This window comes from Sceloporus occidentalis, unplaced genomic scaffold (genome assembly GCF_023333645.1).
Source record: "Sceloporus occidentalis isolate IW3139 unplaced genomic scaffold, rSceOcc1.0.p SCAF_4, whole genome shotgun sequence".
Classification (NCBI taxonomy): Eukaryota; Metazoa; Chordata; class Lepidosauria; order Squamata; family Phrynosomatidae; genus Sceloporus; species Sceloporus occidentalis.
Genome location: NW_028316984.1, coordinates 132,026,651 through 132,041,019, shown reverse-complemented (window position 1 = coordinate 132,041,019; position 14,369 = coordinate 132,026,651). Strand labels below are relative to the sequence as shown.

Sequence of the window (14,369 nt, the reverse complement as noted above, 5' to 3'; positions counted from 1 at the left end):
TCCCTCTGGTTAAAAAGAGGCCACCTGTATGTAGGTATCAGCCTGGCACAGGTTATTAGTTACCCACTTTGTTTAGCAGCAGTTATGTCCTGAATTGCAAATAACAACAGCATGCTTTGCTAGGGATATTTCAAGACAGTTTGCAGCAAGCCCCTATAAAAGGGTCATTCATCAGTGTCTTGGATGTACTTTCTGTGAGTTGGGCAATGCACGGCCCATCCCCTTCTTGCTGACGTCTGGCTCTATCGCACATCAGACTTTTCCCACTGGAGCAGAGGAAAGAGCTTCAATGAAATCTGCCTGCTTGCAGTCTTAAAGAGACTGCAGACACTGGAACCGCTTCTTCCTCTGCTTCCGTTTGCTTCTTCCCCAAGAGCTTCAGCCCAGAAATACCACCAGGAAGGATGAAGAGAGATAATTGGTGATAGGCTAGCAATGCAGGAGTGGCGAGGTGACGCGTTAGTTTCTTTTGAATCACTTTTCTTTAGCATCTGCTAAGGAGGATCTATTACTTTCATCCAAAGAGGCTGAGATCAGGCTAAAAACCTGCAAGGAGATGAAGGACGATCATGCTGGCTGAGTAAAGTTGTGGCTGCCTAGTCTGAGACAATGGTTTTGTCTGTTCCAGTGATTGCTCTAGGAGCTACCTTGGGGACGGCTACAAGCATCCTTGCCATATGTGGTCTCACCTGCTTATGCAAATGCAAGAGAGCTGGGAAAGCATCTCCTGACAAGGAAAAAGGTCTAGACGTCGAAAATGCCAAGCCCACTGTGCTTCAGACAGTCCAGCAGGTAAAGCCCTTCACTGAGGGTGTTCTTTGCTCTACTTCCAGAGCCACAGTGGCTCAAGAAGTGAAGGGTTTCTCTTACTCTAGAGGTTGCCCAGCAGGAAATATAATCTGATTGATAGCAATTGATTCTCTTTGCAGCCTTTCAGAGAGGGAGGGAGAGATGGGCTCAGGTGGCATGTGGGATTATGAAAGCAAGAGACAGCTTTGTGGAAAAGGAAAGGCGGGCATGTGTGTGTGACAAAGATGCAGCAACCTCTCAATCAGTCTCTGGGTGGGTGCAGACTTCAGGCAGAAAAAGGACTAGTAATTTGGCTTGAATGTTTTTATAATGCTCTTTGATTTTTTTTTTTTTGTTCACATGCATGTTTGGACATATGCCTCTGCTACAAAAGAAAAAGCCCTCTGTATAGTGGCTTGAGCACTGAACTATGATGCTGGAGACCAGGGTTCAAATTCCGGCTCAGCCATGGAAACTCACTGCGTGACCCTGGGTAAGTCACACTGTCTCAGCCTCAGAGGATGGCAATGGCAAACCCCCTCTGAAGAAACATGCCAGGAAAACACCCATGATAGGTTCACCTTAGGGTCACCATAAGTCGCTAACAACTGGAGGGCACACAGCAACCACAAACAATATAAAGTAACTAGCATATCATTTATTTACTTACTTACTTACTTACCTTTTAGGATAAAACCACCCAAGATGGTATACTTCAAAATTTAAAATCTAGTGAATATAATAAAATATCTATTTTTAAAATAAAAAAGCAGTTGATCAAAATGTACAGTTAAAAATCACATCAGCTCCTTCATAGTGCTAAATCAATTTTGAACCAAAATAAATAAGTGAGTGCCTGCTTGGAGGGCCATTAAAGAAGGCCTGGTAGAGATCAGTTATGACAGAGTTTTACAAGTTGGGGGCCACTACGAAAAAGGTCCATTTCCTTGTGCCTCCATCCATACAAACTGCACTTACAATGGGACACACAGATCCAGCTTCTAGTGTTGATCTCAGAGTATAGGCAGCTTTCTTGTTCTTTGTCTCTGACGTATGGTGACTCTAAGGAGAACCTACCATTGTGTTTTCATGGCAAGGTGTGTTCAGACGGGGGTTGCCTTTGCCTTCCTCTGAGGCTGAGGGCACTAGGTTTCTATGGCTGAGCAGAGATTCAAACCTGGATCTCCCAGAGTCTTGGTCCTACACTCAAACCACTACACTATGCTGCCTTTCTATAAGCAGCTTGAAATATTTATATATATATATATATATATATATATATATATAATAGAACAATATAGTATATATTAAGGTGCATGGAAAAATCTTAAGACAAGGCATAAATAAAACAATCTAATTATTTAATGATAGTTGTTGATACTGAGTGAATTTGTGTTGTCCACAATAAAGTTCAGCTATTGTCACCTTACTGGATTATCTCAGTGGGTAACTATGTGTGTATATGTCATCAAGTCACCCGTCAACATGTGGCAACCCCATGAATTTCATAGTGTTTTCTTACTACAGTGGACCCTTGTTATACGCTGGGGTTTGGCTCCAAGATCCGCCGTGGATAACAAAATCCGTGGCTGCTCAAGTCCCATTAAATATAATGACATAGCAAAATGGTTTCCCTTATAAAAAATGGAAAAATCAAGGTTTGATATTTGAAATTTATACTTTTTTGGAACGTTTTCAAACCGTGGATGCTTGAATCCATGTATAAAAAATCCGTGTATAAGAAGGGCCGACTGTATATGTGATACAATGACCATGTAGTGCTCAGGTATACAGAGTGGAAGCAATTTATGACCAGAGATGAGTAGGGATCATTATACACAGTTTTGGGAATTAGATTCCATCCCAGACATTTATTTGTTGAATGGGCATAAGTAATTAATTATTTCTTGGCTTCAGGTATCCATCTGGAAAATGTTTGTTTGTGTGTGTGTGTCTTCAAGTTGCCTGTCAAATTACAGCAACTTTCTTAGGCAAAGAATACTCAGAGGTGGTTTTGTCAGCTCCTTCCTCTGAAATGTAGCTTACAGCACCTGGCATTTGTTGGTGGTCTCCCATTCAAGGCCTAACCAGAGCTGACTCTACTTAGCTTTTAAGATGAGACAGGATCTGATGTTTTGGGGGTATTTATTTATGAAGATATTTTAATACCATTTTCCAGCACTAAGAAGGACCCTTTATTTTTGGCAAGAACAACACAGAATAAACCCATATTAGAAAAAATAAATGAAATAAAACTTAAAGTGAAAGTATTGTCAATCATTCAGTTCCCTCCAAAATTTCACAAATGATAATCAGGACATATGTGCCAAAGCAAGTTGCCAAAAGTTATTAATGGGGAAAAACACATAAGCTAAGAGAGGCTACAGCAGTTTGCTTTTGCCTAAGGCTACTGAAAAAGGGAAGATCCTACATCTCTTCTGCTACCACAGAAAAGATCCTGCTTTCGCCAAGAGACCCTCTTTTAGTGGTGAGCCATACTAGAGACCTCTTCAAAATTATCCTAACATATAGGCAGGTTTGTATGGAAGGAGGGGAACTTTTAGATATCCTGACTGCAAGCTATGTAGGTAAGCTGTAAAGATAAATATGAATTTGCTTATAAAGCACATTGATAGCTAGCATATGACTAGTCTACTTTGTTCTGAGAAGCTTCCCCAGAGAGCATTCTGGCTGCTGCATTCTGCACCATCTGCAATTTGCAAACACTTTTTAATAGGAAGGCCCACATAAAGCTTGTTACAGAATAAAAACCGTTTTCCAAATTTACTTGATATACAGTATAGGCTAATGAGGACTGTTGTGATATGGTCGTCTGAATGTTGGACTACCAATCTGGAGAACAGTATTCACATCTCAGCTCCACCACTGAAACCCACTGAGTGACTTTGGGGCACATTCTCTCAACCTAAGAGGAAGGCACCCCTAAACTATCCTGCTGCCCCAGGGTCAACGGAAGACATTGTCTTGATTTTTAGAGCTGTCCTCAGCATGCCCCCCAAAGCACAGCAATGTCTGCAAGACTGCAAATAACTTTCAGCAGACGGAAATTATGAAAATCACTGGGTGTCCTGAGCATGTCATTTGTCGTAACCTAATGTGTGTGTCATCCTGAATGTTTTAGTGAGAATGAGCATATTACAAATGTAACAAGCAAATATTCACAGACCCGATGAAGGCAGATCTATGGGTATTTGACCTAACCCTGCAAACAGCTGGGGTGATCTAAAATCACATTTTAATTCAGCTAATCTTATTTATAGAACTAGTTTGTAGACAGTCTATGCCATATTCCTGCTCTAAAATCCGAGAATGGCATTGAAAACAGCAATTGGAAAGAATGATACATGCAATCAGATGTTTCTGAAGAATAACATAACCAAAAGATTTGCCAACAAAGGCAAGATACCATAAACTATAACCATATAGTTTTATATCTAGTAAATGCATTTGTTTTTCAACACTGGTTTCTCTCTTGACACTGGATGGGTTAGGGCATCCCTGGCTATGTTAATTTTGAAGTGAGAACTGCAACTCCAGGCAACTGGACTTTTGTTGTTACAGTCATTTTGCATTAACAATAAATGATGTCTGATTGATTACTCAGGTGATTATTATGTCTAGCAAAGGGAACTCATAGAAAACCAGAGAGTGGGTTCAAACATTCTGGATTTTTAATGCAAAAGTGACATTTTGCTCATAAAAGAAATGAGAATTTCCATAATAAAATCTAAAAAAGAATAGCTAAATAAAATGAGTTTGTTATTATTGTTATTATAATATTAACCTTGGCAGCCCTAAGGTGAAACTAATATGGGGTTTTCTTGGTGGATTTAATTAGAGGTGGTTGCCTTTGCTTCTCCAGGGTCATAGTCCATCACTCAAACCATCTCAGAGGAGGTTTAAACTTGACTTTCTCTTAGGCTGAAAGGGTTTGAGCCACCCAAGGTCACCCAGTGGGTTTCCATTGCTAAACAGGGATTATATGTCCTAGTCCAACACTCAGACCATTACATTGTGCTGGCTCCCGGACATAGGACTTTTTAAAGGGGAGAGACATAGCTTAGTAAAACAGCATGTACAGAAAGCCCTGGGTCCAGTCCTTACTTGCTGCTGTTGTTGTTATTGTAGTATGCTTTCAAGTCATTTTTAATTTATGGTGACTCTAAGGTGAACTTATAATGGGGTTTTCTTAGCAAGATTTGTTCTGAGGTTTGCCATTGCCTTCCCCTGAAGCTGAGAGCATGTGGCTTGCCCCAGGTCACCAGATGAGTTTCATGGCAGAGCAGGGAACTGAACCTTGGTGTCCAGAGTCACAGTCTGACTCTCAAACCACTGCAGCACACTGTTTAGTGTCTCTAGTTAAATAGAGTATTAACAAGGCTGGGGAAACAATTTGCCTTGAGTAAGGATAGTGTGTTTGTTTGTTTGTTTGTTTGTTTATTATTTTGAATATTTGTACTCCACTTTTCAGCCACAAAGGCTCTCAGAGCACCTTACAAATGGTTAATTAGGTGGTTCCCTGCCCTCAGGCTTACAATTTAAAAAGGCATGAAACAAAAGGAGAAGGGAGTGACAGTGGGGAAGGGGATCAGGTCCAGCAGTTCTTCTCTTCCTCTGAGGCCTGTACCATGGCAGATTGACTAGAAGGAGGGCTCTGCTTCTTAATCTAGGTTAGGTTTGATGGAACTGGGTCTGCATCTCTCCCGCCAAGGCCAGTGGCACCAGATTGACTGGAGGGAGGGCTCTGCTTCTTAGCCCAGGCCAGGCCCAATGGAGCTGGGCCTGCATCTCTCCCTCCAAGGCCGGATGGTATCAGATGAACTGGAGGGAGGGCTCTGCTTCTTGTTCCTGACATTGCTACTCTTCAGAGTAGATAGCACTAGTTCAATGAAGCCATGGTGTGAAAGGGTGGGATGCTCTTCCCATTCAATAAGCTTTAAGCAGTTTAATTTACTGCCAGATTGCAGTCATTGCATATAACCTATATAGAGTACTTTTTACTATCTGCAATTTTCACATGCAAAGTACTTTACTATCACCAGTCCTCACATCATCACTCTGATGAAGAGCATTCATAAAGACTTTGGGAAACATTATCACTTGTAAATAAAAGCAGGCAAATACCAGAAATCATCACCTCTTCCAGCAGCTAACCTGAAGCCCTTTGGCTGTCTTAAAGTCCAGTTTTAGCAATGGTCGTTTGCACTGGGAACTAGCCTTGGTGTGTGGAAATGAGGTGGCAAGTCCAGTTTGGCACTGGAAACCTGTGTGTAGGTGAAGAGGACAGATGAGTATAGTACATCCTCATGGGGGTGGGGTCAGATAGTGTTTATGTCCATTTATCCTCTGGTGCAGGGTTGGACTGGATGGCCCCTGAGGTCTCTTCCAACTCTTTGATTCTATGATCATATGATTCTGTGATTCAACTTGATTTTAATATTGCAGTCTCTCTCACAAAAGTGCCTGTCTAATTTGGAGATTTGTTTCTGCTTAGAAAAAGAAAGACTTCTCTTGCTAGGAACAACATTGTTTTCCAAAATCTGCTTTAGAAGTAGCACATATGCATTCCAAATCTTAGACTTGTACTTATTTGTTTGTGTGGGAAGTGTATTTCATCTGTATCCTTTTATATCAACTGCTTAGCACATATTCTCTGCTAGAGTTGTTTTCCACTAGTGGGAAAACAACAATATTTGGAACACATACTGAAGGTTGTCAGTATCAGACGTTATAGTACTTTCATACAGAGAATGCAAGACTGTGTTTTCATGCATAATTATATTATTGCGTTTCCACACCACTAGAAATGCCATGTATTCCAAAGAGATTCTGAAATAATAACTGCATCTTGTCTAAACCTTTAAAAAATCCTATGCCTGGGGAAAATGTATTTTTCATTTGGATTTCTATTTTTAAATGGGTCTGACTTAACAATGGGGAATCTTCTGCTCTAAGCCACTTGATGTCTGTTCAGCCTAGCAACCAATCTATTGTGAAGCCAAAGGAGAAAAGAGAAAGGTTATTTAAAGCCCCGGTGCTTTGACAGGTTTTCCTGTATTTCCAATTTTTCTGTGCAGATCATTTCCTTTGAGACAGGAAGGTTGCCTTCCCATTTGCCATGGCGTGGGGCTCATTTTTAAACCTTCAGCAGCCATCATTTGGGAAGCAGAGATCTGTAGTGTTCATCCAGTAAGCAGAAGGTGATGCAGCTGGAGAAGGGGTGGATTGCTCCCCACTGCACTTATATATGGCTCCCATGGAAGCTGTCAGTTGTTATGCAATGGTGGATTGCTTGGTAGTGTCTGTATTTTGGCAAGGAATGATGGCTGTAGTGATAATACATATTTACACTGTGCTCTTCACTTTATAATGACTCCACTGTTGCTTGGATAACAAAACATGCTTCAACATAAATATGTAGCAATGCACTAGTATGCTATGGACAAAGATATTTATTTGAGCTTTAGAAACTGAATAGTTTGGTGAATGCAATCATGCAGAATAGTGTTTATCATACCATCCATGTTTATCAGACCTTTCCAAAACTTAAAGATAGTGATAATCTGTTTTAGAAAGCCAAAATTTGCAAGAATATCAACCAGAAACTGGTCCACATGAAAGCTAATTTTTTTTAAAGGAGCATAAAAATTTATCTCATACCTAGTTAGAATGCTGTCCATCTGACTCAGTAGTGGCTATTTTGAATGGTGGCATGAGTACAAACTCTCTGGCAGAGGGGATTCCCATCACTGGCTATAACTGACTGAATTTTATTGGAGGTGCTTGGGAACAAACATGGAGAGACATGCATGAAAGCGTGTTTGTTACTGACTTCTACCTCCTTTTATCTTGCCACTTTCTCATGAGAAGAACCTCTGCTTATATTTACAACATAGGAAATTGCCTAGGAATGACAGCCTTGGAGGGTGGTGGATGCTCATTCTTTAGAGGTTTCTAAACAAAGGCTGGATGGCCAAATATCAGAAGTGCTTTTAGTATGGTGTTCCTGCATGAGAGGGCTCTAGGTGGTCCTTGCAGTCCTTACCAACTTGATGATTTTATGCCATTTTTGGCTGTAGCTATTTTAAAACTAACAGAATATGTATGTTTTCAGAGCACATCACATAATTATATGTATGCCACTGAAAGCCAAGATGGACAGCACCTTGCCCTTGGGACACAAAGGCTTGTTGTTGTGTGCCTTCAAGTTATGGACCTGTTATGGGGTTTTCTTAGCAGGATTTGTCCAGAAGAGGTTTGCTATTCCCTTCTTCTGAGGCTGAGAGCGTATGACATGCCTATGGCCACTCATTTGGTTTCCATGACTGAGTAAAGATTTGAACCCTGGGGGCCATTCACACTACGTTATAAACTGGTTTTCAAACCAGTTTAAAAGGGGCTCATTTACACTTGCACACATTTTTCCTGCCCTGAATTCAAGGGAGGCTGGGGCAAATCCCCCTGAACCCAGTTCTTTCAGGAATGGGAATTCCCTGTTTCTTTTCCAAAACACTGGGTTTTATTGAGGTGCTGCCAATGGGAACTTAGTCCCAATCCCATTTGGGGCATCCAGGAGGGAGAGGTTAATATGTAGGGAGCAGATCATGCCCTCCCCTTTGCTCTCTCCCTGCCAGCCAAGTGCCATTGTTTTTCCCTCTCTACACTCAGTTGTGGTAGTGAAGAAAGCAGAGTGGATTCAAAGTTCCTGCACTTTGGAAAGAGATCTTTTTAAAGCACGGAGACCGATGTCTGATTCCCAGCCCAGAGCTCACCAAAGCCAGGGAGGGGATTCTCCTGGAAACATTATTAGACAGTGTTTTTTCAAAAAAAATAAAATTTGACAGTTTATGCACATATTTGCTATTGCATGGCCACAGTAGCCAGCATCTTTAAATATTCACGTCATCAGTATGACAAAGGTGTGCATGATTTGCTTGACATTTAAAAAAACAACTAACAGTGTGGCTGTAGGTTAGGGGGTTATTTTTTTGCCCTATTTCCAAAGAAATAAAACCACAACAGACTCTGCTCCCAAGTTAATGCAAATTAAAGCTCTCACAGACATATTATATTGCATTTGTACCCCACATTTAAACTTGTGGAGGTTTATTGGCTGAGAGACTCCCCCCAAGGCTAACCTATCCCAGGGTTTCTTGCTAAGGTTGTTCTGGGGCTTGCCGTTTCCAGGCTTCGAGGCTGATGGGGGGGGAGGACTGGCCAAACAGTGAAGGTTACCGCACCGGGGATAAAACGTTCCCTGATGCGTTACAACGGGCACGAGCGGGGCTGCTCACGGAGTGTGATGGGAACCCAATGGGGCCCAGAATGCTAGTTTACCACACAGGGAATGCCACCGCCGCCGAGCGTTCCCATCGCGTTCCCATTGGGTTCCAGGGGACGCCATTTCTGGGGATGGTTTCGAAACAGTTCCCAGAAATGGCGTTCCCTGGAACCCGATGGGAACCCGATGGGAACGCTTGGCGTTGGTGTTCCCTGTGCGGTAAACTAGCGTTCTGGGCCCCATCGGGTTCCCATCACGCTCCGTGCTTGGCCCCACTCGTGCCCGTTGTAACGCATCGGGGAACGTTTTATCCCCGGTGCGGTAACCTTCAGTGTGACATAGATGTGCATCATTTGATTGACAGAGTAAAAAAAACACCTGAGAATCAATACAAATGATAATGTAAACTTCATCAAGGTTAAATTACCACAGAGCGATTCGATCAGGATAAATATAGTGGGAACTTTGATTCGGTATGGTATCATCGAATCTCCCTGGGTCTACGCATTACAAAAAATGCAACTGTGAAGGGGGCCCTGGTTTCTAGATAATAAAACAACTGCTCTCACACATGTGGCACATGGCCTAAAATTCCCCTATAAGTTGAGGCATTTGCACAAGTGTATGTTTCTTCCCCAATAGCCTACAAGGTGAGGACAGGAGAGGAAGAGAGAAAAGAGATCTGGTAACATCCACCTCAAACAGGATGCACTGCTGCGGGTGTGGCATTCAGATGGAAGCCCTTCTGAGTGTGACTCTTTCCCAAAGAACTGGCCCAAAAAGGAGTGGCTAAATACTCCTCCTTTATGGTACCAGGCATGGATCTTTTGCACTGTCTGCTTCACTTTCCACTTTTGGCTTTTGTTGTACCCACTGTTGGCTGTAGCCATCCTCCTGCCCACAAGTGGTTTCCACTAGTTTTTTTGTGGGTTTTTTCAGCTATGTGGCCATGTTCTAGAAGAGTTTCTTCCTGACATTTCACCAGCATCTGTGGCTGGCATCTTCAGAGAATGCTTATCAGGAAAAAACTGGATGTATATATACTGTGTGAGCCCAGGAATGCAGGAGTGATTTGCATGTGTATTGTTCTATTGCTGATGGCAGGCCTCAGGCTGGGAGGTTAATGCAAAAGAGGATTAGTGTCTGCTAATTGGTGATCATTATCTGTTGGGAAAGCCCCTGACTCTGAATGGTTTCCCATTTGCATTTGCTGAGTCCTCATTTTGCTATTCCTCAGGACTGGTAGCCAAATTTTGTTCACTTTAAGGGTTTCCTCTTTCTGGTTGAAATTATCCAGATGTTTGTGGATTTCAATGGCTTCCCTGTGCATCCTGACATGGTAGTGGTTGGCATGGTCCAGAATTTCAGTGTTTTCAAACAGTATTTTGTGCCCAGGATGGTTTGTGGCATGTTCTGCTACTGCTGATTTTTCTGGCTGGCCCAGTCTGCAGTGTCTCTCGTGTTCCTTGATTCTTGTTTGTACACTGCATTTGGTGGTCTCTATGTAGACTTGTCTGCAGTTACATGGTATGTGGTAAACTCCTGCGGCTGTGAGAGGGTCTCTCTGGTCCTTGGCTGAGTGAAGCAGTTGCTAGATTTTCTTTGTTGGTTTATAAACCATTTGAAGGTTGCGCTTCCTCACCACTTTGCCTATTCTGTCTGTGACTCCTTTGATGTATGGTAAAAAATATCTTCCCATTTGGTGGCTGCTTGTCTTCACTTCTCTGGGTTTTCCTGTGCCTAGCAGCCCTTCTGATGTCTGAGCTGGAATAACTATTAGCCTGTAGAGTCCAGTCCAGGTTCTTCAGTTCATCTTCCAAGAAGTGGGGTTCGTAGATGCCTTTTGCCTGGTCTACCAGTGTTCCCACTAGATTACACTCAAAGGAAAGTACCCCTAAAAACTCCATTGTTAAATCTGTCATCTCAAAGGATTTGGAGGATTGTACACAAAATATTGCCAGTTGGACTGTCCCTGCACAGTAGCATGTTACGTCTTCTTTGAAGCTTGAGGGAGTAACGTGTTATTGTAGGCTTCCGCTGCTAATTCTGAGATGCTCTCAATATGTAAAGATTGCAAGATGCAGCATGGTAATGAACTGTAATACTTTGTTGTTGTTCTGGCATGCCTCTTTGATATGCCTTGGGAATCAAAAAGGTTTCTGGCAGACATGCAGATTGGCAATCAAATGACCCGTCTTCAGTGAATGCTACCTCTGGGGCACTGTCTGCATGTATTAACCAGACAGAGAAAAACTAATGAAAAACTTTAATTACAGTTAAGAAGATGTTCTCATTTTCTCAGCTGAAAAGAGAAGTATGTAGCAGTTAGAGGACTCTGTTTTGCCCACCTTAGTAAGATTGCAGTAGCACTGTTCACATTTCAAGAAGTTTAAAACAACAACAGTGGAGCAAATTAAATAAAGCATAGGTTCATGCGCTGAGCTGAAATTAGTTTTATCTAGGGCATACATGCAAGTCTGCCCAATGAAAACACACACCCTTTTTAAATGTTGTCTTTATGTGTCCTTTGTAAAGGGAAAATACTCTTACATATGCTGATATGCACATAGATAAACTGCTATGTGCTAATCAAAGTACAGTCGGCCCTTCTTATACACGGATTTTTTATACACGGATTCAAGCATACACGGTTTGAAAATGTTCCAAAAAAGTATAAATTTACCTTGATTTTCCATTTTTATAAGGGACACCATTTTGCTATGTCATTATATTTAATGGGACTTGAGCATACACGGATTTTGTTATACACGGGGGATCTTGGAACCAAACCCCAGCATATAACAAGGGTCCACTGTAATCATATTTACATTTCTCAGCTCACCCTATACAGTATACATTTCTACTCTTACAGTCTTTAAGAAGGCTCTTAAGACGGATCTCTTCCGGCAGGCCTTCCCTACCTAGTTCCTCTCCATTTACTGTGACTTAGATCGCTCTGTCCACCAATTCTTCTCTTAAATTTAATGAGAAGAATTAAATTAAAATTAATTAAAATAAAATTCTTGCCTCAAGAAGAAGAACCCTCCCTCCATACCTACTGTCATAATCAGACCTGGAAGGGAGTGAAAAAGACAGGCCCAGTTCCATTAGGTCTAGCTGTGAATACTGTGACTTATGTCACTCTCTTTTATCTTACCTTATTTTATTGTATTTTATTTTATTGTATTCTATGTATTTTTATTGCTGTAACCCTCCCGGATTCTTTATGATTAGGCGGGCTATAAATAAAATAAAATAAAATAAATTATTATTATTATTATTATTATTATTATTATTATATTTCAATATATATTAAATCACTGCAAACTGTACAACACCATTTGGAGAAGGGCAAGCCCAGCAGGCATCTATGTTCCCATGTGCACATCAGTCTGAAAAGTAAAAATCAGGACAGGAATCCTGTATGGGAGTTGCATCTTTGGGCTAATCTGCACTGCAGAAATAATGCAGTTTGACACCACTTTAAATGTAGTTGGTTAATGCAATGGAATTCAGGATTTGTAAGTTTTGCGAGCTATTTAGCCTTAGCTGTCAGAGAGCTCTAGGCTACAGCAAACTAGAAATGCAAGATTCCATAGCACTGAGCCTTGGCAGTTTAAGTGGTGTCAAACTTCATTTTTCTGCAGTTCAAATTAGAGCTTTGTAAATGGATTTACATGAGCAGGAATTAAAATTGTGAAGATGAGCAACATCCATAGAGGGCTGCTGTTGTGTAACTATGTAGCAGAACCAGCAAAAAGAGAAAATTAAAAGTAGCAAAAGTACACATTGGTCCACCTGTGCATGAGTCCCCAATGTGCATCAGACACCCTGTTAAAAATCTTTGCAGTTCATTAACAAGGTTTCTTAGCTCCTCAGCTACATACTTAAGTGTATGCAAATTTATCATATAGGATTTAAGTGCAAGCAAATTCCATACAGAAACATGCTATGTTCACATCCCACAGGCATCCCTAAACTTAACATCATTTGCATGCTGATTCTGATGTGGAACCAAACTCATCCCAATTTAGATAGATATGCGAAAGTTTCTTAAGCCTCAAGAGAATCTTTGTTCTTGTCTGCATCTGAAGAGGCTTTGTCCAGGACTATTGCCCCAGCAGATCCATAACCACCCATCACCCTTGCATTTTCTCAAGTTTCAAATGAAGCAATTATTAACTATTAATAGATCTATATTTTTTGTGGATTTTTGTGCTATGTGGCCATGTTCTAGAAGAGTTTATTCCTGATGTTTTGCCAGCATCTGTGGCTGGCATCTCTGAAGATGCCAGCCACATATGCTGGTGAAACGTCAGGAATAAAATCTTCTAGAACATGACTACATAACCTGAAAACCCACAAAAACTATGGATGCCGGCCATGAAAGCCTTTGACTTCATATTAATAGATCTATTAACAGATGTGGAGGAAAATCTGGAAGGAACTTGAATTATAATTTTAAATCTAAATGTGGAGGTGATTTCACAGAAAAAATAAGTATGCATGTAATTCGATGTGCAAAATGTAGAGGGAATGAAGGGAAAATGCACCAACCTGTTTATGTTTCAAGTCTGAACTGTTTGTAACAACTCTTTGACTCCATTTGTCAGACAAAGCTTGTTCCTTCTGTCCAGTGGAGACAAAAATGTGCTTCCAGGAGATTCTGGTATCTCACAGCGAGCCTTACAAATGTGTACAGATCAAGTGGGACACTTGGGGAAAGTGTCATTGTCTGTGCATGTGTCACAATGGGCACATTTCAAGACAGGCTTAATTTCTTATAATTCATTATAACAGAATTACTGAGGATTTTAGTGTGCAAGATGTGATTAAATCCTTCCTTATTTTTGGGTAGGTTTGAGATTTGCATTTGGAACAGAGAGTGAGTATGGCACGGTACAGATGGCACAAAAGCGCCGTGTTGGTGCCGTACTAGGGTTAGGAGACCCTGCGTGCAGCAACTGCATGCTCCCTAGCCCTAGTACATGCTGGCATCGTAACAATGGTGGCGCCCTATGTACATGGGCGCTGCCATTGTTATGTAAGAGCCACGTGGTGTCCACACGTTGCTGCATAGAGCTTATGTAATGAGTTCACCAGTGACGTTCTTGTTACGCCGCCCCTGCGGCTTTCAAAGAACCCATTTTTCTCAGATTTTTTTTTCCTGTGGAGGGAAGCCACATGGTTTGATGGCTGAGGCTTCCCTCCGGAGGAAAAAAGGCCATCGCCGCTCCAGACATATCGTGAGGTATGTAAATGTCATGCCCAGCCTGGA

At 41.5% G+C, this 14,369-nt stretch overlaps 1 protein-coding gene across 1 annotated transcript in view; it reads left to right on the top strand.

The window, feature by feature from the left end:
* The first annotated feature begins 326 nt into the window (after positions 1 to 326).
* The window catches only part of SYT13 (synaptotagmin 13), a 37,838-nt gene continuing 23,795 nt past the window's right edge, over positions 327 to 14,369 (top strand). The window contains exon 1 of the mRNA XM_089521503.1: positions 327 to 792. Coding sequence (XP_089377629.1) covers positions 610 to 792 — 183 coding nt within the window. The 5' untranslated portion in view covers positions 327 to 609. The remainder of the gene's footprint in view (positions 793 to 14,369) is intronic.